The sequence below is a fragment of the Amphiprion ocellaris genome, chromosome 4, assembly GCF_022539595.1.
Source record: "Amphiprion ocellaris isolate individual 3 ecotype Okinawa chromosome 4, ASM2253959v1, whole genome shotgun sequence".
NCBI classification, from domain to species: domain Eukaryota; kingdom Metazoa; phylum Chordata; class Actinopteri; family Pomacentridae; genus Amphiprion; species Amphiprion ocellaris.
This window is the reverse complement of record NC_072769.1, coordinates 11,916,222-11,943,450: the sequence shown is the minus strand read 5'-3', so window position 1 is coordinate 11,943,450 and position 27,229 is coordinate 11,916,222. Positions and strand designations below refer to the sequence as shown.

Genomic DNA, 27,229 nt, shown 5'->3' with positions numbered 1-27,229 from the left:
TGTTCTCCCAGGTTTCCACTGCTGCCACCTGTAGCTCTTGCTTGTTGGAGTCTCTCTGCCAATGAGTGGGATCTAGTTCAGTCTGACTGAGATCAGAGGATTGGCTCAGCCTGTCAAAAATATTCCACCTCTTCACCCTGAAAATCTCTATGTTTGCTTTGGCAGTGTGTTTATGATTGTTGTTCTGCTGAATGAGGAAATGTCATTGATGCATTTGGCTGAATCTGAGCACACAGCAGGATCCTGTATAGTTCAGCATTTATCTTGTTTCTGCCGTCAGCAGTGAAGTCATCAGTCATACATGCCTGAACCATAAAAGAAGCACCGTGATGTCTGACCAATGAGGTGCTTGACTGTTTTTTTCTCCACACTTTACTCTTTCAGCCAGAGATTTAGATTGCATTAGTCCATAGAACATTTTTTCTTCAATATATTAGCAAACAGAAACTTGTTTTTTTCTGTTTCTGAAGCTCTACTGAGTCTATAGTAAATTGTTCTTTTGATCATAGATAACGAAACATATCTGCACATCCCCGAAAAGCGTTCCTGACTTACTTTGCAGCCATAAATGTGTTTTTCTTCCCTTGCCAATGATTTTCTGCCCGTCCAAATGGCCTGTCTGACGGGTCTTTTGACATTTTCTAGTTTTCCTGTGTTCGCTTGCTTTTTAAAAATAAAAAGTTGATTTTGGAGAGCCAGCCGACATTGATATGTGTTGCATAGACACATTTTTACTTCTCATGTTGGCAACTCAGTCTGAATAATGGTAACACTCATCAACTCTCATGTAAATGAACTAATCAGACAGCAAATGAGCTACATTTATTAGCCAAGTGTCCCAATCACTGTTGAACCCATGCAATACGTGGTAAAACAAGAAATACAGTGCATTATAGTACTGATGTTGATGATGTATATTAATGTAAATCTGCTCAAAGGAAAGCGGTAATACTTTACTTCCACTTCTTCTCTGTTTCAGCATTATCATCTTTTAAATGCTTTTACCTTTAAAGGGAAACTCGGTTACAGAGAAGTGAAAACAGTGCCGTTTATACACCAGATAATGCTATTTCTGGGCATCAGTTGTTTTTTGAGGGTTTGCACACATTCATGTTTTAAGAAGAGCGTAATGTAAATCCTAAACATGAGCTTGTTGTTGGGGATTATTCAGAAATCATGTCTTTGTTGAGTAAAGCAAAGTCCACCTGTTATTATTATTTCAGGCTGTCTGCGGCTTTGCTTTTAGATTTTTTTCAAACATTATGCAGCTCTGAATAGCAAATTCTAACAATTTAAATCTTTTTTTGTTTCTTTATTTGTCTTTTTTCAGGACCCAGTTCTTTGTTTGCAACTTTCCTATCTTTGGTCAGTGTGTCTCTTTGTGCTTTTCTTCAATTTCATTTCTGTTGTGCTCACATTCAGTTTATATCCTGTCAACAGACCTTTGTTTTTCCATAAAAGCTTTCTGTACATGACAATACTTAGGGCAGGTGTATACAATGGTGTGAAGTCTTGTGGTTAGAAGTGAGAGGTTCAATATTATATTTGTCGTTCTGAGACACAGTAATCATTGTGGCTTAAAGGATGTTGGAGGCAACAGGTAACATGTGAAGGAGCAACAGTGGGGGGAGTGTAGCAGAACATATAGTAGGCATCATGTCTTTATCAGAATTTGTAGTATCACATTGACTCCCCTTTAAAAAACAAAAATCAACCAAAATATAATCAAATTTAATAATCATAATACGATTATTTCAAATAACACAAGATTTGTGAAATGATTCAATGCACTTTGCTATTTCAAATTTTTTAAAAGAGGAGAAGTTCTGTAATGATTATGTATCAATTTTTTCATCTATATTTCATGAAATTGAAAGGATTTGAATAACAGTTTCATTCAAGATCATGTTGAAAAAAAACTGAAATGTTCAAATGTCGCTCTTCTGTTAGAGAGTTACATTTATCAGCTGCACGAGCTGAAACACTGTTAGCGTTTACTGTCACTGTTTTGTCTGGTGTGTTCACCACGTTTCACTCCCTTTGACAGTAAGGGGAATTCACAGTCACACTAACAGACAACATGTAAACGACAGGCAAAGCAGGAGGGGGAAGTAGCATTAGCATTTCCCTGACAGAGGGGGATGCAGAGAGAGAAGATAAGGAATATAGACTCTATAAACTGTGGTTAATTATCAGATAATTTGAAAACACCCACAAGTCACCCTTTTTCATTATTTGTTTTTGCTTTTTATTGCACATTTTAAAAGCAATACCCCGTGCTTTCCAAATTAACCCAACAAGTTTGAATATTGGGGTTATTTATAGTGTGATTTTACTTAAATACCTAATATATTAAGATTAAAACCCTACAGAAATGATATAAAATACTACTTTACCCAACTTTCATACATATTTAGGCTTAGACACTACAGCATTATTAATTATGGAGAATATCCTAATTGACGTAATAATATAGCTGAGGCCATATGACATTGCAAATTAAGGAACTTAACCTAAATAATTTCAATATTAATGCTAATACTCCTAGTACAGAACAGTACAGGAATTTGATGCATGTTTTGCTTCTGTACATTTTGTATTGTATTTATAAGTTACTTAATAAATTATCATGTGCTGCAGAATACTTGTCTTTATAGTTTATACCTGTTAGAAGTTGGTATTTATCTTAAATAAATAACATCACAAGCATTGATTGATGATTTGAATGATATCAATGATTATGATAAAGAAAAAGCTAAAGCAGTTTTTGAGATTATTGTATTAAGAAAACTAAGCACTCTGCGATCGATAGTCCCTTCGCTCTAGAAAATAATGAACAAAGCTACAACACACAAACAAAGGCACTTTACTCACAAGTGTGAAAATAGCAGAAAAACAAACACGCCAGACAGATGACTTCCTTTTAGGGGCCAACATCCCTTCAAAATCCACATGCAACCTCTCAGACACACATGTAGAAACACACACACTCACACTCCCCACCTTTACACACACACACACACACACACACACACACACACAGCAGCAGCACCGGCAGCTTCCCTCATTGTGCTCACATGCATCTCACTCATACACTTCCTGTTTGCCCTGTTTGTGAGCCACACAGTGCATATGAGGCGCAGAAGACTCTGAGCGCTGAGGAGAACTACAACCGGCGGCTGATTGTACTCTGGTTTCAGCGTTTCTGCTGCGCCGTGCCCAGGATGTGGGTTTGTCTGTTGGATTGCGACGTGTGCGGTGAATGAATGGCAGTGAGGCCGAGCAGGAGACACTTTGCCTTGGACTTTTTGGACGCTGACACAGGATATGGAGGGACAGTAAACTGCAGGTAAGACACAAGGCTGAGGCAGGTGTGTTTTACTTTGACTGGCAGCTGGATCTGTGGGTTCAGGACGGTGACAGCAGTCAGCAAGTCTCTGCCAGACGAGGTGTGGATAGTTGCTGTTAAAATTAATGCACCAATGACTCCGTGTGTGACAGCAGACTGTTGATTTCAACATGTTTGCATCTAAATTTGCATCTGAGGGTTGATGATTTGTGACAAAATACCGTACTTGAAGCTGTCAGTCGCCTATTTTCATTTGGTTGTGACTCATGTGAATGTGTTCTAAAATACCAGCAGTGCGAAAGCCTCGGGGGTGTTTCTTCTCTGTCAGAAGAACTGATGGCCATGTCAGCATCGCAGTGATGGAAAAAAATGTTTTTGACAGCCCTCGTCAGTGAGCTCACAGATCCCCACCGTCAGACCATTTTGGGAACTTCTGCTTTTGTAGACGCTCTATATGAATCATGCTTTTAATAACAGTGAGGAAGTACGATGCAGAAGCACGTGTTAAGTGGCGCCTGGACGTTTTCTCGTTTTAAATGCCTGAGTCGGCAAACAGGAACAATATTTAAAGTTTGTGTGATCAGTTGATTTAACATATCTGGGGCAGCACCTTTGATTGCCTGATGGGATTAATATAGACGTCCTGTTTCTGGGGTCATTCCAGTTGCTGAGAGGGCTGGTGAAGTCTGTCTGATTGGAACACTGGTTAATGTAGTTAGAATTCAGCACCACAATCTGGCATTCATATTTGGTTTATTGTTAATTTGGAACGATATAAAAAGTGCACTGATGACTGAAAACAAGGGATGCAAGTGAAGTATCCCTGAAGCTGAAGGATCTGAGAAGAAAGAGAAAATTTGTTGGTGGTCTTCGAGTGCTGAGCCCCACAGAAACACCTGAAGTCAACATCCTTTTTACGAGACAAACCAACCTCCTGATTATAGTTACCTCAAAGGTCACTTGAGGTGTCTCTTGTGAAAAAAAAAAAAAAAAACTCTGCCGATCACTTCTAGTAATTCAGGAAGTTACATCCTTAAATGTAATGAGGTAGCTAAAGATGTCAACTTGTAACCTCCCAGCGATATTGGTAAGACAATCTATAACCAATATAAGACAAAAACACTTTTCTTTTATTGGCACAAGTCAAGCGGCCAGTTGAAGAGTTCTTCACTGATATATTACAGCACATTAGTAACATTGTCAGGCTCATGAAGGACATTTGGTAGAAAAATGATGCAGCAGAACCAGATTTTTTATTTTTTATTTTACACATTTATCAACAACAACAAATCAGCTGCTTTTTCACTGTCAAGCTTGTTGTCTTCAGACCCAGCTCAGGTATCATGTGACATCAGTTGTTTATGATTTTTCAGACATCACCCATCTCCTTCTGAAACCACAACTACTTTGTGTAACTTTTCTTTTCACATCAAGTAATTCTTCTCAAGAACCTGTCCAGCTTTAGGTCCTAAGGCGGCCAGGTCAAATACAGGTCGACCCTCAAGTCTCGTCAAAACACATTTTTTGTCAATTATTCGTAAGCTACTGTGAAATTGGGGACTTTCACGTCAGAATGCTAATCATAAACAACATATCTCAAGTTTCAGATCTATGCAGCCCTATTCTTTTTCGGTATTCCCGTCAAAGTACGATGGAATGGGAAGGGAATCAATTTTCAGGGAAACGACACGGATACATGTGATTCCACAAAACTGCAAGTAGGTGAAGCAACGTTTGATTTATGTCCTGGCATAAGAGGAAATTGTCATGGAAAAGCTGCTATGACTCTGTTGACCTTAAGAAACACTCAGCTGGTAGTTGTAGTAGGGAACATTTTTCTAGCATCTCTCCAAAGGAGAAGTACAAAAGTCACAACTTACTTGTGGTATGACAGTGAACACAAAAATCTTTTTCCATTTGCTTATTTCAAATGATTTGCAAGCATGGAGTTCTTCTCGACCATGTGAGAACTTCTAATTCTGCGTTCCATACGTTGATCAAGGAGCGTCTTCCATTTCTCAGTAGGGCCTGAGATCTTTATTTTTGATCCTGCTTATTTAGCATACACATATGTACACATATATATTACTGAAAACAGTGATCTAAACTTGAAAATATTTCTTTTTACATTTTGTTTCTCTGAGAATGAGTAAACATACAACTAACTGACTATGAATCAACCTTTAACTTATAGATAAAGGATAAACTAGAGTTCCCAGTTTACTACATGGGTCTCATTAAATACCAAGGTCACATTTTGTCTTCAAAAGCAAAGAATAAGCAATAAAACTACAGAACTCCTCCTTACTTGTTTCCTGCCTAGATGATGACACACTCCTGCTGCATGGAAAGGTCTTCTAGTATTCTCAGAATTTGTTCAGTTACACAATAAATTTGAGTACAACCATGCCCCCCTGTTGAGAAATCAAAACTGCTGGAGTGGCAGTGTCAGAATCAGAATAAAAAGAGTATCAACTCTGTTGATTGTACACAAGAGATTTGAGACTCTTTGTTGTTTACTGTACCACAGATATCAGATATGAGGAACAGCGACTGCCATGGTATGTTTTTTTTTGTTTTTTTTTCTAATTTCAGATCTAGCAGAGATGATTGCAGTATCCCAGTGCAGCATTGTGTTATTCACAGAATTGCTTCCTGTTTGTCTCTTTATGGCGATGCTATCTGTAAAATCTTCAATCTACGACACATGCTTTGAGGTCAACACCCCCGTCTGTGTGTGAATATATGCACATGCACTACACACCTGTTACAAAAAAAAAAAAAAATTAGTGACGTAAACCCAGAAGCGCATAAAAAAACACTTGCTTCCTCACATCGCGCTGCGTCAAGCATCTCTTTCTGCTGAAGGTGTATATCTGCATCCTCACCAGCTTCTGAATGATAAGACCCAGTGTTGTTCAATGGGACACTGAGCAGATCAAGGCCTCAGGTGTGTTTGTGCTGCAGACCTACTGTCGGCTCTTTCATGTCTGGGAAGAGGGAAGTTCTGTAGCCTGGAATTACAGTGAAAAATATTTGCATTGAAATTTTCATATGTTTATCAGCGTTTATTGGAGCAGAGAGGACCAAAAGTTATATATAGTTGTTTTCAGTTCTCCAGCTGATGAAGTAGCCTTTGTGTTTGGGTCCTGCAATCAGCAGTCCTAGAGTAGATTGTTGTATGTCAGTGTATGGTCGGTATTAAAGTTGATACTTCTCTTCATTTGCACATATTTCAGTTCTACTTCAGTATATTTTGTGCAAAGGAGTGTAAGTAGAGGAATAAATCTTTGTTATTCTAGATACGTTATAAGGAAAGAATAATTTCCAAATCATATTAAATTCTGAAAAGATGATGCAGAAAATGGGCCTAAAAGTTCAGCTTCAGAATTTATCCTTGACAATGGAAATAACTATTGGCAAAACAATTTCACCTGAAGGCCAACGTGAGCAAGAAGTCCTCGCAGATTAAATGAATGAGAACATGAGAACCCTGTGATGTGAAGCTGATGAAGATAATGCAATAGGACTGAAAGCTGCAGAGCAAACTTAATTGAAATGTTTTTCTACATGCTTGTGTTACCGCAGCTTTCTCACTAGTAGCGGTTGTTTGAAAACAAAAGGGAAACACTTAATTACAGTCGCGCTTTGGAGTTGGACCTTTGTTATTTCCTAAAACCGCAAGAGGCCATTTCACATCCAGTAGGTCACTGGACAGACAAAGTGGGGTGGTAACAGCACTGTTGGCTGGCAGAGGAAGGCTGGATGTGGATATGAAACTCTTTCAATTGGAGGAGTTGGGTAGAAATGAGTTTCATAAATACTGTATACACAACTGTATATACAGATCCCCTCTCTGGTCTGTGGGAGTGAATCTAAGAGTCTGATCACACCACAACAATAGAGAGGCACCTGCTTCCTCAGCCAAGCACGGAAGCCGATCGTCCGGTTAGGAAGCAGTTGGTAATGGGATCAGTGGGAGAGATGGGAAGCTGCCTGTGAGGAGGTGGAAGGAGAAGGGAAAAGAGGACAGCTTAAGAGAGACGCAACGGGACAGTGCAGTTTGTCTGGGAAATGCTGATACTTGTAATACTCATCACAGAGCATGAGAGAGAGGCTGATAAAGGAAGGAAAACAGACATGAATTACAAGACCAAGTGAGACGATGCAGAAAAATGAAAAACCACCATTATTGTGACAAAATAGACATCATTTGGTGTTCAGCTGCTACGGTTGACTGAGCTTGTGCTTGTTGGAATTTAAAGTGATCATTAGAGCTATTGGTCACTGTGGAGTAGATAAGAAACAAAGAGGAAAATTTCTGGAAAGACAGAAGGGACACAAATATTAATGGTGAAATTAGTATGGACTGGAATGCTTTGGATGCTGTTGATCAGTGTGATCAAAGTAGGCCCTGAAAGCCACACAAAAGTTAGGAGCATTGATAGTACAAGAATATGTGACGAAATTGTTGTTAACAATTAGTTGACATACTGTAGGTATTGCCCTTTATTTAGTAAGATCCCCTAATTGTAGAACAAGTTGTCAGTTAATCTCTTTCAGTATATGTATCCTGCTTTTTGTCCACATGAATGTCTGTCTGGTGGAGACCTTAAACCTCATAACTTTGCACCATTGCAGCATTTCAGTACGTAGACATTATTTCCTTTTAGTTCAAGATCATCTCTGGAAGGTGATGGTCAGTTCCCTGTAAGTTTGTCGAAGGCTGCTCCACACCACTGAAACGCTGCTTGTTATTGTTGTGCTGCTGTAAGTTGTAAGTCATGAAAAAGTGGAAGTGACCTTGTTGACTCTCAGGGATGTGCTGCATACATCCTCTTATGAAACACCACAGACTCATGCATTTGCAACATGACTAGCAGCTCCATGTAAACAAGTGTAATGGCACTGGAGACGTGGCGTTGAATTTTGCCGTTAGAATCCTTGCAATTGCACACTGTAGAAGCCACCAACAGTTTTATGGTGGCTTTGTGTTGTATTCATTCAATGTGACTTATTGACGGTACAACCGATTATTTCACAATGTGGATATAGTAGAGAAGTAGTCTGATGCCATTCTGCCTATAATGAAAGCATTTTTTTTGTTTTTATTGAGCAAGAACTGGATTTAAATTAATCTTATGCAAAGATTGTATTAACATATGACTACTTTGTGAAACATTTGTCTCTAAATTCTCTGCCATGCTACAAATAAATGCTCATTAAGGCTCCTTCTGTCAAGAGTATTCTGCACCTGCTGCCTGGAACTCACTGCAGAAGACACTGAATCTGAAGGATCTCATCACTATTGGAATTTTTAAAAAATCTATCAAGGATCTTGCAGCAGCTACTTTTCACACTTGTTGTTTTAATGTAAATTCTTAATCCCGTGCTTTAATCTAGCATGCATTTTGTTTATTTTGTTGAGTGAGTTGGTGTTGTCTGTTTTTAATTGTTGCACTTTAATGTTTCTCTGGCTGCTGTCTTGGCCAGGCTTCCCTTGAAAAAGAGGTCATTGTATCTCAACAGGACCGACCTGGTTAAAGAAAGGCTAAATAATAAATTAAAATAAAAAGAGATTACACCGAAGTTCTGAACAAAAGCCTCCCTCAAACAGAACTATTACAGCTGGTTCAAAAAAACCTCACACTTTCACTGCAACATGCAGGGTGTTCACTCGTTTTATTACTTTTACACGTCTCCATTGAACCCCATCCTGGATGCAGAAGTCATCGCAGCTCTAACTTATTAGTTCCTTCCACTCTCCTGGGCTCTCCTCCAGCTCTGTCCGACCCTGACAATGACCGGAGCCTTCAGCTCAAGTATCCAACACACTTGTCCTCGTACCGCTGCCCATTTCCACCAGGGACGCCTCTCAGACACAATACATCTCTGGGGAGGAGGGACCGCTGAGAAAAAGATCTGCATGGTTGTGGTGTTTACGTCTGGAACTGGCGGTATTGTTGTCGAATGGTAACTGTAGGAAAAGAAGTGGAGTGGTGTGGGATAATTGAGTTTCATTCCTCTGGCCTTCTGAACTTGGTTTTGCATGAACTTCCTGCCCTACTTCTGTAATGAGGTTGGAGGGTCGGATGTTTGTACAATACATGTGTGTCAGAACTGCTTTACAGGAGTGTTTAAGAAAACTTTATATGTAAAAACTACAGACAGTAGTCTGTGTAACACAATAACATACATTTAGCTTAGGTTAGTCTGACATTTTGGGAAATATACTGATTGATTTTCTTCACAAGCCTTAGATGGGACTATCAATTCCGCTTCCGGCTGGCAGCAACATGCCTGGTTCTGACCAATGTTGTAAAAAGAGTTCTGGTGAAAGTCTGACAGCAGTAGTACCAGAAAAAAATATCTTAAACTATGGAATACTGTAGTATTCAAACATTGTAAAAATGGTGACAATAATCGCAAATATCTGTTAATTTTTTTTTAGTTGATTTAATATCAGTAAAACTGTACATTACAGATTCACATTGTAAAAAAAAAAAAAAAAAAAATACAATTTGCAAGAACACATTTTTAATGACATTATTCACAGTTTTGACAAACTTGTAAATGAATACTTTTTGGTGATTTTACTAGGTTTTATCAGCAATTTAATTAAACATGGAAAATCTATGAAACGACAGCTGAATAAGAATGACTTACCATTTTTTAATTATCTAATATACATAATTAAACAAAAGACAAATCTGTAAATTAACGGTATTTCTGTGGATATAAGTACAGTTTAAAAAGATGAAAGCGGAATTTTACAGTCACATACCGCAAAAGAATCAATTTCCAATTTGTAGAAACACAAATTCAGATGTAGACGTTATTTACACTTTTGACCTGTTTCTTTTTGGGTTTTTTTTTCAGGGTTAGCATGTAAACACATACCTGTTATTGGGTGATTTCTCCACAATTTTACAGATCAGGATAAATATGTAAAATGGCAGTACATTATTCAGAAAAAATACCCTTAAAACTGTTTTAAAAACTTTCGTTAAAGGGTAAAAACCTACTAACACAAACAAAGCTCATTAACACTTTACATCTTATTTATTAATTTAAAATGGAGATAAAAAAGAACAAATTGTGTTATCATTTGTGAATTATCTGTTGGACTCTTTCTTTGCCAGATGATGCAACTTTTGTTGGTGTTTTCATTACTGTGTGGTTGCTAATGACAGTCCAGCAAATAGCCTTTACATTTTGTGTGGTAAAAAACTTGTTGGATACTCAGCAAAAGGTTCATCAGTGAGCTGCAGAGGTGCGTCATTGTTTCCTTCTGCTTCCTGTTTTTACAATAATCTCAGGTAGCCAGCTGATCCATCTGTTTATCCAACTCTCTTTAAGTAAACAAACAGGTTTGTTTCCACATGAGCCAAACTGTTGTCCAGCTAGCAGTGTTTGTCAGGTAGGTTATTAGGTGAGTGGGTGTGAAAAGTGCAAGTGAGTAATTCATGAACAGTTTACATATACTAGTCATCATTTATCTTTGCCTTTCTTGTCATTTGGGGAATTCTCCTTCTATCAAGGGAAAGTTCTAGCAGATGTAATCAGGCAAAAAAAGTCATTACTACTCATTTCTGTCTCTGTGTCAGTCTCACTTCACTCTGTAACCACAGCTGTTGCAGGTTTCACTGATAAATATAAGAAAACTTTGATTAGAAGAGCTAGTGTAGTTTGTTTAAGACGCAAGGTAATCAAAAAGATAATTTTTGTTTTCTTAGACTGACACTGATTCCATTCAACTTCCATTTGCTAAATCAAAAATGATCACAGATTCTGACTTTAAGTAACACATGATTCGAAATGATCAGCTTCTCACTTTTTAAAATCTTCAAAAACATCGCACCCTTTTAAAAAATATTTTAGAGACGTATTTGTTCTGCTTCTCAACTTTGGGATTTTCCAAGTATCTGCACACATGCACACGGAAAAAACTGTATGAGTTGAGAGATGTTTTAAAAATATATCAAGCACTAGCAAAATGCTTTTTCAGCAACCTCCCTTGTCACGTTGCAATGAATATTCATTAAATGTTCTAAATGTTCCAGTCAATTCCAGTAGTCGACTAAAATAGGAAATGCTGTCATAATCTTATTCTGTGTCAAATCCAAATGTCACAAACATGTGCAATGTCAGATTTTCCTGTACATTCAGTAGGAGAGGGGAAGTCGTTTTTAGCAGTACACTACCGTTCAAAAATTTGGGGTTACTTAGAAATGTCCTTATTTTTTAAAGAAAAGCTTTTTTTTCAATGAAGAGAACATTAAATTAATCAGAACTACAGTCTAGACATTATTAATGTGGTAAATGACTATTCTAGCTGGAAACGGTAGATTTTTAATGGAATATCTCCATAGAGGTACAGAGGAACATTTCCAGCAACCATCACTCCTGTGTTCTAATGCTACATTGTGTTAGCTAATGGTGTTGAAAGGCTAACTGATGATTAGAAAACCCTTGTGCAGTTATGGTAGCACATGAATAAAAGTGTGAGTTTTCATGGAAAACATGAAATTGTCTGGGTGATCCCAAACTTTTGAACGCTAGTATATATGCCTTATATTCATATGTTACTTAGCTTTTATGTCTCACTGTTCAGCCAATCAGATTTATGACTGTTTGTATCGGCTTTTAATCAACCATCTGTCAACTGCCTCTCCTCACACATAGACATTATTTGTGAATGTCTGGATTTTAGTTTTTAAAAATAAACATAAAATGCAGTTACAACACACAAAACTAATTACTTCCTTTGTCTTATGAACCTGTGCACGAATGTTACTGCCAGCTGCTAATATTTTGTGATGTTTTTGGTTATAAAAAGTCCCTTAGAGGACAATAATATTCTATTTATTAGGTTTTTCAAATTGAAGAAGCCTTATGTCACTTTGTGTTTTAGCTAATCTTGTATAGCTGGACTCCATCATTGGAAGTGTTGATGACTTTAAGTGCAATCATTAGTAGAAAGAAAAAAAAGTTTCTCTGATGAATGAGTAAATTTCAAGTGTAGTTGTCAGCAATAGAGATCTGATTGAGGGTACAAGCAATCCACCACAAAAACACCTGCGCAGTCTGTGTGGGACTTTGTAAAATCACGAAATGTTGTAGTTACCAGTGAGAAATAGTCACCACACCACTTATAACAGATAAACTTCTGTTTTTACTGACATGCTTTCCTCGTTTTGGGCCACAGCTTTAGTTTATGTGTCATTAAACATCTGTGACCCTAAATGTTGTTAATCTACATTAAATACAACCGAGGTTTGTAAATCACCCTTCAGCCCCTTTAAGTCACTGATGAGGCATCCCTGGTATTTTCTCATGTGTGCGTCTTATGATGCATAACAGAACTGAAACAAGTTGCCACACCTGGATTGTCTTCAGTTGCTGCATGAAAAAAAACAGCCAAGTGCAATGATAAACTGAGAGCTTAAAAAGTGAACTTCAGCACATCCTCATGAGTCAGTGGTGAAAACAGGATGTGCTCACGAAATTTTGGTCATACTGGAATTATATATATGACTTTAGTCCACATGTTGTTGCAGTCTACAGTCAGATATATGCAAAGTGTGGTGCTTGTTTTAAATCTCTAGGGGGCTGCTTTTCGCTTTGAAGCTGCCATAAAAGTCAAATTGTGAAAATGATGGGCTCTCCTGTTTTGCTTCGCCTAAATGTCACTGTCAAAGCTAGTTGAGTAATGTCTAAATGTCGTGAAGCCGGTAAAATACTCATCCTTGTACAGTGTTATTACTGAAATTACTCTTACCGAAGTGAGTAAGACACTGTGTGTGATCACAGCTCCACCAGAGACTTTTAATAAAACTGGCTGATTCGAGGCAGAACGTGTGTCCAGTTTAGTATGTTGTATCGGATAAGGTATAATTTCAGGAACTATGGCAACACAACACCAACACAGATAACCTTGTTTCTCTTCTCGCTTTGAAATGTCAATACCGGTTTGTGTATCTTCTTAGACTCATTTTCATACCTAGCGGGCGATCAGCCTGCATGCAAAACAGACATGATAACACCACATACTGTCCATGAAAAGAGAGGAGCATGTGTGTATGTTTGTGTGTGAGCATTACCCGTGAATGTGAAGGCGTTTGTAGATAATATTCTGCAGAATACATGAACGACATGACAGTTCCGTATCCTATTATTGATGCTTAATACCAGCTGTCTCTCCTGCTCCTCTTCAGAACCTGAGTGGTGAAGATGCAGCACACCTCATGCACAGAGGATCGGATCCAGCACGCTCTGGACAGATGTCTGGACGGACTGAGACAGAGTCCCACAGCAGCACAGCACTGGAACGGTAAGACTCCAGGGGCAACATTAGTATTTAGGACCACAGCTGAGAGTGATTATCAGGAACTTATTTTTCTGTACTGCTACAATTTCTGCAGGAATTAAGACTGACTTTGTTTTTTCAGTGAAAACCAGTGTTTTAGCATGTTTACAATGCACTTTTAGCATTTTCTATTGAGAACGTCTTATCTCGCGGAACAGGTGTATGCATTTAATACCTGAAAATAAGAGAAAACTCCAAAAATGGACACCATCCTTTAAATTAATTTTAGTTTTAAATGTGCATCAGTGTGCTCCTGTGCTTCCTACTGGAATTACAATAAAATCATGTAACTTGTTTCTGTTTGTGACCTTAACTGCAACAAAGTGTTTTTTCTTTAATGATTACATAAGGGTCAGATTCAAAACACAATCTCCTTACCAGAAACTGAGCATTGGGGGCAGTGTATACACAGTTTCTCACTGTTAGATCTGGTAGTGTTGTGAGTGTTTTTTCAGCTCATGCTGTCACTCAGCTGAACAGGCAGGTTAATCAAATGACTATTGGACATGCTATTGTAGGAAAAGAACATCACTGATGATTGGAATTCATTGCCTTTAGGTTAGGTTTTAGGTATTATTATTATTAACAACAATAATAATAACAATAATAATACATTTATTTCTATAGCTCTGAATGAAAACAAAGTTACAAAGTGTTTTACACTAAAGCAAATGGCACATTAGCCAAATAATGAAAACAAATTCAGAAAAAAACTAAGTAAAATAGTTGAGTCAAGTCAAAATGGTATAAATTTTTTTTTCCCTTCATTTTTTTATATAGCGCGTTCAAGACAACAGCAATTGCATCAGAGTGTGCTCTAGTAATGCAAAAAACAATTCGACAAAAGTAATCAAGCAATTGTAAATATTAGGGTTTAAACTCTATAATGCTATTCCTGGTTTGATTTTCCGTGGCTAATAAATGGAACTGAAGCATCATTATTGTTATTAATCCCTTAAAACTCTGTGTGCGTCCACTGTGACAAGTCAAAATGTCTACTATTAAAAAAAGGTTTATTCTAGGTTTTGTAGTTCAGTCCTTCAGTACACATGTACATCAGCCCAAGTCATGTAATATCAAAAGTAACTATTTATTTATGTTTATGTAGCTTACATACTAATCCACAGTCACACACAACCACTGAGGCAGTCTTTTTTTAAAACGGTTATGGCTATCACACAGGGTCAGAATTCTTTTTCTTGTAAGGTAGAACCATATTTCTCAGAATCATCACCCCCAGTGATGTCCCATGTGCTGGTTGAAGTGTTGACTCAAACCAAAGGGAGTTGTTTGTTCACGCTTTCTCAAGGACAGTGTGTGACACAGTGTGTGCACATGGCGCGTATGGCTTTAAGTGTCTGAGCTTGTTGTTGGTAACGCTGTTGCTGTAAGATCATCAGGGGAGCATATTATTGGGTGTTGGAGGAAGTTGTGTGAATAGACAGCTGGGAGGAAGTGGTGGCACAGACCGCAGCGTGTTAGTGAGGCACAGTGAGGCAGGAGTTGCTGTGGTGCAAGGTGTAAATACAGGACTGAAGATCAAATCGACATTTGCTCCCGCACGTCAACCAATGCCAGTGAGAGTGACGCATGTGGCGTAGATTCTCTACCCAGATAAACAGCGAGGATCTGATTTTGCCATTTGAAACACACAAGCTTGAGTTTATTGTCTTCTTGCTTCACGGTTCCTTCTCCAATTCATTGCTTTTTTTATGACACAGGGCCTGTATGGCTTCCAGGGATGTTGTCTGTGAGAGTGATTTAAGTGTCCTGAGATGACTTCTGCTGTGATTTGGTGCCATATAAATAAAACGGAACCAAATTGAATTTGAAACTTACAGCTTTATTTCCTGGGATGGCATCTTATCAACAAAAAAAACCTTAGAAGTCCCCAGTGAATAGGTGTGATAAAGATACAAACAGCACACTGCTTCTTCGAGATGTTAGATAGCACTCCTGGCTGTAAAGAGCTTTTGAAAACAACAGCAACTGAAGTGTTTCTTGAAAAACATTTCTGTGTAACTTGAACTACTGCTGATGAAATAACATCCCTGGAAACTGAGCTCTTTAGAGACGCGCTCAGAGTTATTGAGGACAAGGGATCGATTGGAACGTGAGCTGCTTGTGAGGAGTCAGCAGCCATTTTCAGAGTATTTTTAGCCAAAAAATGCATTTTTGTGTTTGTTTTAAATTTAGGGGGGAAAAAGTGAATTTTGACATCCACATTATCTATGAAAGGGCCACTGATAATCTGTGGGACTAGTTAACCCCTTTCTTAGCCAGTTAGTTCTTCATTTTTTGGCAATATCTCGCACCAAACCAAGTCTTTCAAGTGACAGACTTGAGCTCTTTCCTTGCAACAGGAAATCCATCCTGCCATAGTTGCACAAACACCATAACTGAAACACTAAAAAAAAGGTGATAGAACACACCCTCGAAGTACATCAGTACTGACAGTTAAAGACTTTAAAGGCCAGTTGTATGTTTTTGCAAAGCTGCATTTGCTAGAGAGCAGAAGAGCGGCATAGAGAAAATGTTTTAGCACCTCTCGCATTGGAACCGTGTTGTGTACATCATCAAAGTGTTAGTTTCAGTAGCTGTTATTGTATAGTATCTTAATCTGAAGCTCGCTAGGTAGTGTCTGTTGACTCTCCTCTACATATGCAATGTTTAATATCCTCTGTACTGATAATTCTTTACAATGTCAGTCATTTCTGTATCTCTTCCACCTGCCATGGTCTCTTTTATTACAATGACACAGCTGTAAGAAATGTATGAACATTTGTTGTAAAAATATCTACTAACAAAACAATATTAAAAAGTTTAAATAATATTTTCTGCCCTAGACAATTAGGAATTTTACCACGGGATTAATAAAGTACCTACCTACCTACCTACCTACCTAATGTAGGTGGTTTTGTGTTTGATATGATCTGTGCTTTCTTTGGAAGATGTCACCCGCCTTGTCTTGATCAGCAACTTTGTCTTTATTTAAGTTATTTGTAACAAAATAAAAGGGGCAACTAATGCGAAAAAGTGTGTAGATAGTATAGATTTTTTTGCATTAACAAGGTTTAACTAGATTGATTTTTCATGGAATAAGTCACACTGTTTGACTTATTTTAGGACACCTTAAAAAAAAATCCTATACTGCTCTGGCAGCCAAGCTTGCTTGTTTTAGGGATAAGCATATTTATATCTAGATAATTTACTCCTATGTATGGAAGGACATTTTTGCGGTGCTTTAATGTGTGGATTGCTGTGTATTAGACTTGTCCTTGTATTCACCTGCAAATGCCTGTGTTGTATTTCAGTGCTGATGTGCTCAGCGGGTCAGGCAATGAACCGCTGGAGTCTGGAGGAGCTGGTGAAGAGAGACCCCGAGAACTTCCTCATCCTTCTACAGCAGATTATCAGGAAAACCAAAGAGGTGAGAGGACAAGAACCAAAGGTTGTGAATATATTGTCTATTGTGTATGTTGTGCGTTAATGTCTCACAGTTGTGGGACTGTACTATAATGACTGTTCGTCTAAACCACTGTGTATCTGCACCATTTCAGGTTCAGGAGCAGGGTCAGTATGAGCTGGTGGCTCCCCTCGCTATCATGTTCTCCTCCACGCTGCTGCAGGTACAGATTACACCCATCCAGATGTTACCAAACATTTAAACTTACAATACCTTTCAGCACCATTCAGACTGTTCCACATGGGTACGAGCATATCCTAAAGGTCATTTAGTTCCTTCAATGAAACCACTATGACATTTGTTTGATTGACTGGCACAATTACAAAAATGCTGCCAAAAAAAAGTACATCGCAACACTGACTGGCTTGAAAAGAGCTCCTATTTGTAAAGACGCAAAGAGTTTCAGTCAGACGTACTTGCTTTAACACTCCACAAAATGAAATTGTCCTTGTAACAGTGTACAAAAATTATGTCAACAAAAAAACTTCTTATTGATTGATCTATTGCTGATCAGGGTTTACTGGGTTGTCTGTACCAACATGTAGATGAATGTGACACAAAAATGCATCAGCATTGCATTGCTTTTTTTTTAAATTTTCAACTAGGAACTGAGAACCCCAGAGTTGTCGGTTTATCTAGCGACTGTTACTGTTATAGCTTTGAGGTTTTGTGCTAACGTGACAAATGTACTTTTGGTTGTCTGTCTTAAAGCCTTTAATATAACCAAACACTGTAAAACTAAACTGTATTAGTTACCTCATAAAGTATGTAACATGTTTGAGGCCATAATGTATTAAAAACAGGCACAGGTGAAATTATTCATGACCACAATATTGTTTCAGTCAATGTTTTCCATTACATACGCATCTTATGAGCCTCATAGCGAACCAAATGGGAATCATTTTTTACATTTGTCATTTCTCACTTACAAAAAATATTTTTATAAAGTAATTATTGTTAGTCAGTCAGTTGCTCTGAAGCAAACCTCCCCTCTTTATTCTAAGAGTTATTCCACACTCATTTAGAAATAATAGGCCAAAAATGCACTCCACACTGACAATCAGTCGTTAAACTTATAAAACAAACCTAACACTTAACAGAGCAGCACATCAAGAAAAAAATCTCACTCTTTGAAAAACAAAAATCCAAGAAGCCTTAAACTGTTGTTTTTTTCCTGTTTCTTTACAGAACTCCTTCACAATAAAATAACCTGGTTTGTGCTTTGGTTGCAGACTCCGTACTGTCCTCCAGACACAGAGCTCCTGGAGGAAGCTATTGAGGTGTTTTGCACCTTCCTCACTTGGCCTGAACCTTACAGCAGCGTGTGCAGAAAACTCCTGTCCACGTTACAGCTGGAGATCAAGGCCCCTGGTAAATGTGGTGGTGGGGGGTGTTGTTTATTTCAGTGACCTCTCAATGTGTCTTTCTTCAGGTTTCTGTTAATTAAACTTCACCATTTGTGACTAGTCTTGTTGTACCTCTGCACTAGTCCTTTTCTCCAAGTGTTGTCAAAGCCCTCCCCCTAGTGATAAGTGAAATAAATGCATTAAGGACGACATTTCTGCAACAGGACTCTGCTTACACCACACACCAGTATCAACAACAGTGACAGGACGATGATAAGGCGTCAGGTTTAATGGTCACTTCTTCATTCTAATGTAATATTTTTTTTAAACCGGATGTAGTTTCGTTATCGGCAACAGAGGAAAAAAAAAGCAGAAACTGGATGTTAGCGTTTCCACTGAAATTTACAAGAATGGTTAAAGGAAGTGGCAAAACACACCAACGCACTCAATGAATGCATTATTTAAATTAGCTGAATGAATGTTAGGGAAATGGTGAGTTTCCATTGTTAGGATCAGAACAAAGACATAGTACTGTATCTGGTTACTTTTTCAGTTCAGTTCACCTTAATGAGCTGCATTTTCTGATGAAATGTTTCAAATAGAAATACATAGTCATGGTGGATATTTTCATAACCCCTTATCTCTCTGCACCTGTTCTAGCAGAACATTGTCATAAATACATTGTTTTTTGTTAAGTTGCTGTGGTAAATAGTTTGTTTTCTATTTTCCTCATAGGAATTTCCTTTCAGAGATTGGTGAGAGAAGAGCAGGGCCTGAACTCCTCCAGTCAGTCCACAAAAACCATGTAAGTCCACACTGTTACGGAAACATTACATGTGCTGAGACTATGAAACTATAGAATATGCTGCATAAAATGAACTATATGTAAAAAATGTAGCATTTAGACTATAGTACAGTTCAGCTGGTGATGTGCAGACATTCATGTTTGTGAAGGCTCTATACTGTTTAAGTGCACTGCATGAAGCATATTCCTCCTTGCTTAGAATGGCTGCATGTACATGACAGTCTACTTTTATTCCAGTTCAGAGTATGTGGTACCTTCTGCTTTCTACTTAAAAACAGCAGTTTTGTCATACACGCACACAGTATGTTACAGTAAGTTTATCTCATCTGATGCCACTCTTTGAAAGACAAAGAAAAACAACACTCAGTGCCCCAGAAGGACTCCTTCTAGGTGAATGACTTGTTGGTGGTTAGCTCTTGCTGGACCAGGAAAATCCCCTTTCATCCCCTTCTCTACCCACCAAACCCCACCACCACTATAACATCCTGTGTGCACTTTCTTCCATGTGACACTGCATTCATGTTCAGACATTGCTGACACCACTTGTCTGCTGCCTGCAGGACTGTGCTGCTGATGAACCCCGGTGAGGTTCCTGAAGACTTTCTCTCAGTGGCTGAGCAGCTCAGTCACATTCAGCACTCACAGAAAGAGACCTACATCACCTTGATTAAACACGCCTTCCAGTCCACATTAGGCACCAAGTACCCTCTACACAGAATCCATAGAGCCCTGCAGGTACGTGCTACAATCAGTGCAGTCAAATGCATAAAATCATTTCTCAAACAGACTTTTCTGTACATATTTGTGTTCGGGTACATCAAGTAATAATTTAAATACAGAAAGTGCATTCCCCTTTTAATCCTGTGTGCAAAATGCTGCCCTTTTGGCTATTCTGGAAGCTGAGAGTTTAGGATGCAAGCAGTTCTCTGCCAACAAAAAATAAATAAATCAAGAGAATCATGATGTTTTACTTGTTGGCATTAAAGTTAAATAATCCTCTCAAGAACCAAGTTATTGCTTCCAGGTAACCAGTTTTGAGTTCACTTAGTAAGGGATTCAGGCTATGTTTTTATCTGGAGCTGAGATGAAACAAATCTGTCTAGTGCACTTTACACCTCACATGAAAGTGCTCATCTAGTTGTATACATACACATTTTCTTTCTAAGCTTGAATAGCTTGTAAGAATGATCGTCAGGATTTGAAGAATATTCTTAGTAGTCCCATTTCAATATAGTTTGTGCGGTATGCAGTCTATTAATTGAATATTGTACACAGTGGCAACAAAACATGGTGTGCGAAAAATATACACTTAATTTGTTTAATATCACATTGTGATTGTTTACAGACAAAAACTGTGACTGAACTTGGGGAGATCTTCTCCTTGGTAAGCGATGTCTTAGAGAAGGCTGCCACCATGAGTGACCCACTGAAGGGCAGAAGTCACGTCATCCAGGGACTCGAGAGACTGAGGGAGATGATGAGAATCCCCGCATCCAATGGAAGGAAGTCTGATGGTAAGAGGGCATTGTGTATTACGCAATACTGACGCTTCCATTTCTATTAGATCCTGCTCTCACAGTCTATTATTTTGTCTTTTCCTATGCTCCCTCTCAGGAATGTTGCAGACGCTGCCAGTGCCCACAGCCAAATGTCACATGTTCCACTGGGAAACAGATAACTTTGGTAATGTGTTCAATGTGATACTTAATTGATTCCTATGTGGGAATTGTCATTTTGCTTTGTCGTCTGAATTACAGTCCTGTTTGCCTCTTTCAGCCTGATGAAGTGTGTTCCTAATTGTATTGTGCTCCATAACAAAGCATAATTGATTTTTATTTATCTGTTTGGAAGACTAAATGTTATCATCTATCTAAATATGATGAATATTCGGATTCCTGCAGACATCCTGAACTCCCTTTTGGAGCATGACCCTGATGACCTGGCCACCAATGGGCAAGCTGCAGAAGAAGAAGAGGATGATATTGATAATGATGTGGAGAACGTGACAGAAATAGGTGCAGAAGAAGAAGAAGAGAAAAATGGAGTAGAATCTCCTGCCATCATGCCGAGTTACTACACCGCCAGCTATCGTGACTCCACCTTCTCCACCATCTCCTCCCTGTCCACCACATCCAAGGACTCCATGTTCTCCACTTTGTCTGAGTCCTACGCTCCCTCCCTCTTCTCCGTAACTTCGGGGGTCGATAGTGACTACTCTGAAGATTCTGACGACTACATCTGCTCCTCTCCTGTTGCTGAAAAGCGTTCGCCTAAGTCAAGCAAAGTTCGACTCAGCCAGCACTTCTACCGGTTCTTCATCAAACCCAAGAACCCTCGGTTACTTTACAGGGCCAAAAGCTTAGGAAACACTGAATCAAAGGACCTTTTAGTGGTGCGAGACAAGCGCTCCTACTCTTTACCCCAGGAAGTCAAGTTGCGTAGTCCCGAGCCCTTACTTCAGCCACAAAGTCAAACTCTCAGGCATGTCTGCTTCCGAAGGAGACCCATTCTGAGCAGTGATGAGGATAGTAAAAATATTACACTGAGGGTGGTTGTGTTTGGTGCTGATCATGTGGCAGGGAAGGTGGCCCGAGCCTACAGCAGTCTGAGGAGGAAGGAGACGGCATGTCCACGTCTCAGCAAGGCCTTCAATCTTCAGTTCTACTTTGTGCCTGTGAAGAGGGACTCAACAGCAGGATCAGGAAGGAGGTCCTCTGGTCCTGTGGTTCTAAATGGAACTCCAAAGGATCCGGCCCTGTCAAATGTAAGTGGAAGAACACTTCAACTAAACATCAAGCAAGAAACACAAAGTTTGGTTTATAACATCATATTATGAGAGCAGATGACTAGTGATAACCACATTTTGACCTGTAAAAGCCGAACACCACATACCTAAAGCAGGTGTCACTGCACTGTTTGGTTTTAAGTGTTGCTTTTTCTGAAACAGGGCACAGGGGACAGTACTAATGACATTGCCCATCTCCTCGGCATGTTGGACCCTTGGTATGAAAGAAACACCCTCAGCCTGCTGAACTTACCTGCCAACGTCGTCTGCAAGGTACAGATGGATTCTAACTCAATGTTCATTAAAACTAATCCTAAAGCCAGTGTAGTTTATTGCTATTAAGCCTCTGAAATACATCCGTTAATTGATAAATATTTCAGAAAATTGCTAGTATTCTGATACATAATGTAAAATACAATGTTTTGTTTTTGCCTACTTACATTCTCCTGTCGTGTAATTGCATTTTGATGTGTTAATGTTGTTGCAGCAAACGTCAAAGACCGAATCAGAGTCTTACGATGGTTCATATGAGCAGCGTCTACCCATCTTGGCAGACTTGGTCTTGTACTACTGCCGCTATGCTGACCGGCCAGCCCTAATCCAACTCTACCAGGCTGAGGTGAGATACACTTTCACACAAAAACTAACACACGGTTATACTACTCTGTATTTGTCCTCTTTTGAGCAGTTTTTCTGCCCTGGTGTCCAGACTTTGGCATCCTTTTGAAGAGAAATAGGCCTGTAATGAACCACATCTTCATATTCATTGAGTAATAAGAGGATGTTTGGTGTTGCAGTTGACGTTAGCGTGTGGAGAAAGGAGGACCGAGGTATTCGTCCACTCCCTGGAGCTGGGTCACACTGCAGGAACGCGAGCCATCAAGGCCATGGGTGAGTGTGACGCACGAGTCAAACACACGCATTCATATCCTAGCAACCTCTCCACATTTCCTGCAGTGAAATGCATCATCAGTTATTATGAGGTGAAGACTGGACTAAATTTATGATAGAGGAACATCTGCTATTTCTATATCATGATTCAGTCCACTTCTACTTTTTCACTCGTCATCACGACTTGCACTTCTGATTTTTTAATTTCCTTGGAGAAGTAAAAGTTCAGGGAAAACTGCCCACGTCTCGTGTTCTGCTAGTTACTGTGGATATGACTTATGTTTTTTTGTAACTCTGTACTTTGCTGTAATACAGCACTACTCTTCTCATGTTAGTTTCTGTGTGTATGTGTCCTTTTCTAACTTTATGTAGGTGCTGCCAGTAAACGGTTTGGTATTGACGGTGACCGAGAAGCAGTGCCTCTAACATTAGAAGTGGTGTACAACAGGGTAAGGTGGTGGTTCATTTTATCCACTGTCAAAATTTGACTCTTGAAGCTACATTTTCCAAGAGTTCTATTTATAAATGTGCCATCATATCAGCAGAAAAACAAGCAGATTGAGCTCTTTTAGCAGAATTCAGCTAGTTTCAGTTATGCTCATGTATAGGAGATGACACATCAAAATTTAGCGGCATAACATCTGCTAAACAAGCATATGCGCCCTGACTTCTGCCTCTATTGTCGACGTGATGTGAAGCATTATAGTGTGGTAAACATGATGTCCTCCTTTTCTCCTGTTATGTCGGCTCTTTAACTACTATCGGTCCCTTGTTTCCCCAGTTTTTAGTATTGAACCCAGTTCAAAATCTTTGCAGAAGTCCAGCTACAACTATGATTATTACTTTTCCTAGCATTCTTGTGTTTTTTCCAAAACAGCAATAAGCTTATCTTCCTTCTTCTCTTATTCAGGTGGTGATTAGTGGGAGAAGCCAGTGGAAAAGAGAAACCAAAGTCTGCACTTCAGTCAACTTAATCAAAGCATGCAAGAATCCTGAGGAACTAGGTATGCTGCCTCTTGTTACTATAATATTTGCTTAAAGGACTAAACTTTATGCCCTGGACACAAAACTCACTTTAGCTGTTTGATTAATAAATATTGTTTCTGGCAGGATTTGAAAAGTTGATATTTTCACACAGGTATTGATTTTAGAGAAACAAGTTTGACTGTTGTGAATTGAAGACATTTACTTCACACATAGGTATAAAAAGTACAACTATTGTACTCATAATTTACCAACAACAATCTCTATCAGATTCAAAGATGGAGTGCTTGCAGCTCACGATGACTGAAGTCCTGAAGAGACAGAACTGTAAAAGCAAGAAGGGATACAATCAGGTGAGCGAGACGTGACATAAGTGTGCGTCGGTGGTTTGTGGTTGACAAAGCGTTCAAATAAACAACGCTGCAACACATTCGTTATTTGAATGCAGAGACCTCAGTATATCTCTGATGGATTCTCAAGCTCTAGACTTAATCTGTCATGACACAGATGCAAATATGAGAAAGTTTGTTCAGACTGACAACTTCGCAGATCCAAAAACCACAACACACATACAAAACTCTCATCTGCTCTCCTTTTTATTTGCACAACATTGGAGCTTAGAGTGTCAGCCTAGTTTGGATTTGAAACGCTGACATATTTATTTTTATTCTCTTAAGCTCAGCACTTTCTTTGCAACTTTTTTTGAACACAATCTGTAAAAGCAACGTATGTTCTATAAAATGATCTATTCTTGAAGGAGTGTTCCACCATCAAGCCTTTTTGACTTTTGTTTTTGCAGGATGTGTATTCATAAGGCACAGTGCATTTAGTTTTGCTTTGTTCCTTACTTTTGTAGCAGCTGACCACCACCGAGGTGAAGGTGGACAAGGTGCAGGTGAGCGGCGATGGAAGCACAACTTTTGCTGTGTGCCTGGACCAGGATGAGAAGAAAATACTACAAAGCGTCACCAGGTGTGGAATCAGACTTGACATGCACAGTGTGTGGAAACCAACAGATATCTAATATTTACAGTAAAATTTGTGGGTTTTGTGAAACATACTAATGTTTCCATCTTCATAAAAGAAACATGGTAACACAATTTTAAATCAAGATGCTATCTTTCAGGAGCTTTATTTGTCAGAGAAATTATTTGTCAAAATCACAAATACACCCAAGATAGGCTTCTGTGCTTTTTCTCTAACCCATGTGTCTCTCTCTGTCTCATTAAGGTGTGAAATATCAGTGTGCTATAAACCAGACAACTCCACTGACTGGAGGCTAAGAAAATTCCAGACCTCGGCTCAAATCCAGCCTCTCCACCCGACCTTTTGCTCCCTCCTCTGCCTACCCATAGTCACTTTCAGTGGGGCTCTTCCCTGAGACTGCTGGCCAGTGGTTTAAGTGCAATGAAAGAAAAGAGTCTCTGCATTGTTATTAGAGGAAAAGCACACAAGGTTTTTTATCTTTTCAGCCCTCACCACAGTTGCTTTCTTGAAGCAGTAGTTTGCAACGCAGGTTGTAGCTTTTGGACACATGAGGACTTGCACAAAAGGGGTTATCTCAAAAGTCCAGACCTGGCTGACCTGTAATATTGTATTAATAATGATAATAATAATAATACACATCAGAAGACCCAAGAAGCCAAGAATGACCAGCGAAAAAATAGCTGTCATGGTGCTGTGTCCAGTTTTCTCTCTACAGGAAATCATTCACTATAATTAAGGGAACCATTCAGTTTTTGTGTTGGCAAAGATGATTGACTTCACCCACAGGAACATAAGGGGTCAAGTTGATCAGACAGGGTGAATCTACAGCAGCGCAGGTGAATCTCATCCAGACTGAATAAGCTGGGGCCCTGCTGAGAGAAAGAATGTGTAAATTTTGTTCATATTAGAGTTTAAAAGGCTTATCAGCTTTTCTATGAATCATCCTACATGGACTTGGAAACTGTATTATATATAAAGGCTCCATTAGGGATCAGATTATGTGACAATATCTGAGAATGCACACTATGCTTTTATATAATATGTAAATGTTCTATTTGTAAAATATTGTATTGCATATTATAACTTGAACTTGACACCATATATTTTTTGTCTGTTATACATATTGGTAATAACATTTTTCCTGCAGTTAAACTGAAATCACTGTTTAAACTGGAATTAGAATTATGACCAGCAGGGGGCTCTGTAGACTTTAATTTGACTTTACTTGAAGTACAAGTTCCAAAAGTCCAGAGGTTGGTGACACTTATGATAAAGTGCCATTGTAATTACTGTAAAATATGTTATGGTTAAAAAATATTCTAACTTTACAAACAAAAACCAAAGCGATGGAAAATATGGTGCTATACGTGAATTCTGTGGGTCCTGTGGGTTGCAGGGTGGGACCTACCTAGATCAGGCTTATCCTGGCGCATCCCACAGATGCTCAGTACGATTTGGATCTGGGAAATGCAGAACCCTGATGAACACCGTAGATCTGTCATGTTCCCCAGGCCACTCCTGAACAGTTTTTGCGGTGTGTCGGGGTGCATTGTCCTGCTAAGGGTGGCAACTGGCATCAAGGACTGCTGATGCCATGGAGGGGTGGGGGGTTGATTGACCAGCAATGTTTAGGTGGTTGGTACATGTCAAACATCCACATGAATGTCAGGACTCAAAGTTTCCCAGCAGAACGTTGCATTATAGCAAGATGATTGATGTCATTCACTTCACCTGTCAGCAATCATAATGTTGTGGCTGATCAGTGTACATTCTCTTGTATAAAAATTGCACTTTCTACATTGTAAACTATGATATTATAAATCTATGTTCTATTACTGGAAAAGGATAAAAATCCTCACCTGTTGACTGAAATGGCAACTGTAGCATTGTATGAAAATATTGTTTTATGGGGTGAAAGCACTTGAATATTCTATTAAATGAAACAACTATTCAATGAAAGATTAAATTAGGTACTTTTATGTTCAGATAAATGTTTGACAACAATGCCCTCCCCCTGGAAATGTTGAAAATGTGATATTTTTAGTAATCATGTATGTGTATCACTGTTTCAACTGATACATCTGAAAATTCAGCCTTCATTAAAACAGATCTTTCATTTGATTGAATGTTGTTTGTCCTAATTTGAAGAGGTGAATCCAACACAGCACCTTTGGGCTGATATTTTTCCTGCTGAGAAGTTTTTAGTCTGCCATAAGAAATGAAGATGGATACATGAGGTATTGGAAA

At 38.8% G+C, this 27,229-nt stretch overlaps 1 protein-coding gene across 2 annotated transcripts; it reads left to right on the top strand.

The window, feature by feature from the left end:
* Nucleotides 1-2,849: 2,849 nt before the first annotated feature.
* On the top strand, nucleotides 2,850-27,103 carry pik3r5 (phosphoinositide-3-kinase, regulatory subunit 5). Of its 2 annotated transcripts, none has more exons than XM_055009554.1 (18): nucleotides 2,850-3,349; nucleotides 13,567-13,682; nucleotides 17,033-17,148; nucleotides 17,279-17,347; nucleotides 18,417-18,555; nucleotides 19,266-19,335; nucleotides 19,896-20,070; nucleotides 20,681-20,849; nucleotides 20,950-21,018; nucleotides 21,237-22,099; nucleotides 22,283-22,393; nucleotides 22,608-22,739; nucleotides 22,918-23,011; nucleotides 23,384-23,460; nucleotides 23,922-24,015; nucleotides 24,266-24,348; nucleotides 24,855-24,967; nucleotides 25,226-27,103. In XM_055009554.1, the coding sequence occupies exons 2-18, from the start codon at nucleotides 13,583-13,585 to the stop codon at nucleotides 25,374-25,376; spliced, it is 2,625 nt and encodes an 874-aa protein (XP_054865529.1). In that variant the 5' UTR covers nucleotides 2,850-3,349; nucleotides 13,567-13,582; the 3' UTR covers nucleotides 25,377-27,103. The 2 variants fall into 2 exon arrangements, with proteins under 2 accessions (XP_054865529.1, XP_023119447.1); XM_023263679.3 differs by having other exon boundaries at nucleotides 2,853-3,349; nucleotides 24,852-24,967.
* Nucleotides 27,104-27,229: the final 126 nt, after the last annotated feature.

What these genes read in the sequence shown, in the direction of transcription:
- pik3r5 (XM_023263679.3), top strand. Translation starts at nt 13,583, where the DNA reads ATGCAGCACACCTCATGCACAGAGGATCGGATCCAGCACGCTCTGGAC. An exon ending in AGTCAGTCCACAAAAACCAT is followed by an intron (nt 19,336 to 19,895) that starts GTAAGTCCACAC and finishes TGCTGCCTGCAG; the next exon opens with GACTGTGCTGCTGATGAACC. An exon ending in CAAGAATCCTGAGGAACTAG is followed by an intron (nt 24,016 to 24,265) that starts GTATGCTGCCTC and finishes AATCTCTATCAG; the next exon opens with ATTCAAAGATGGAGTGCTTG.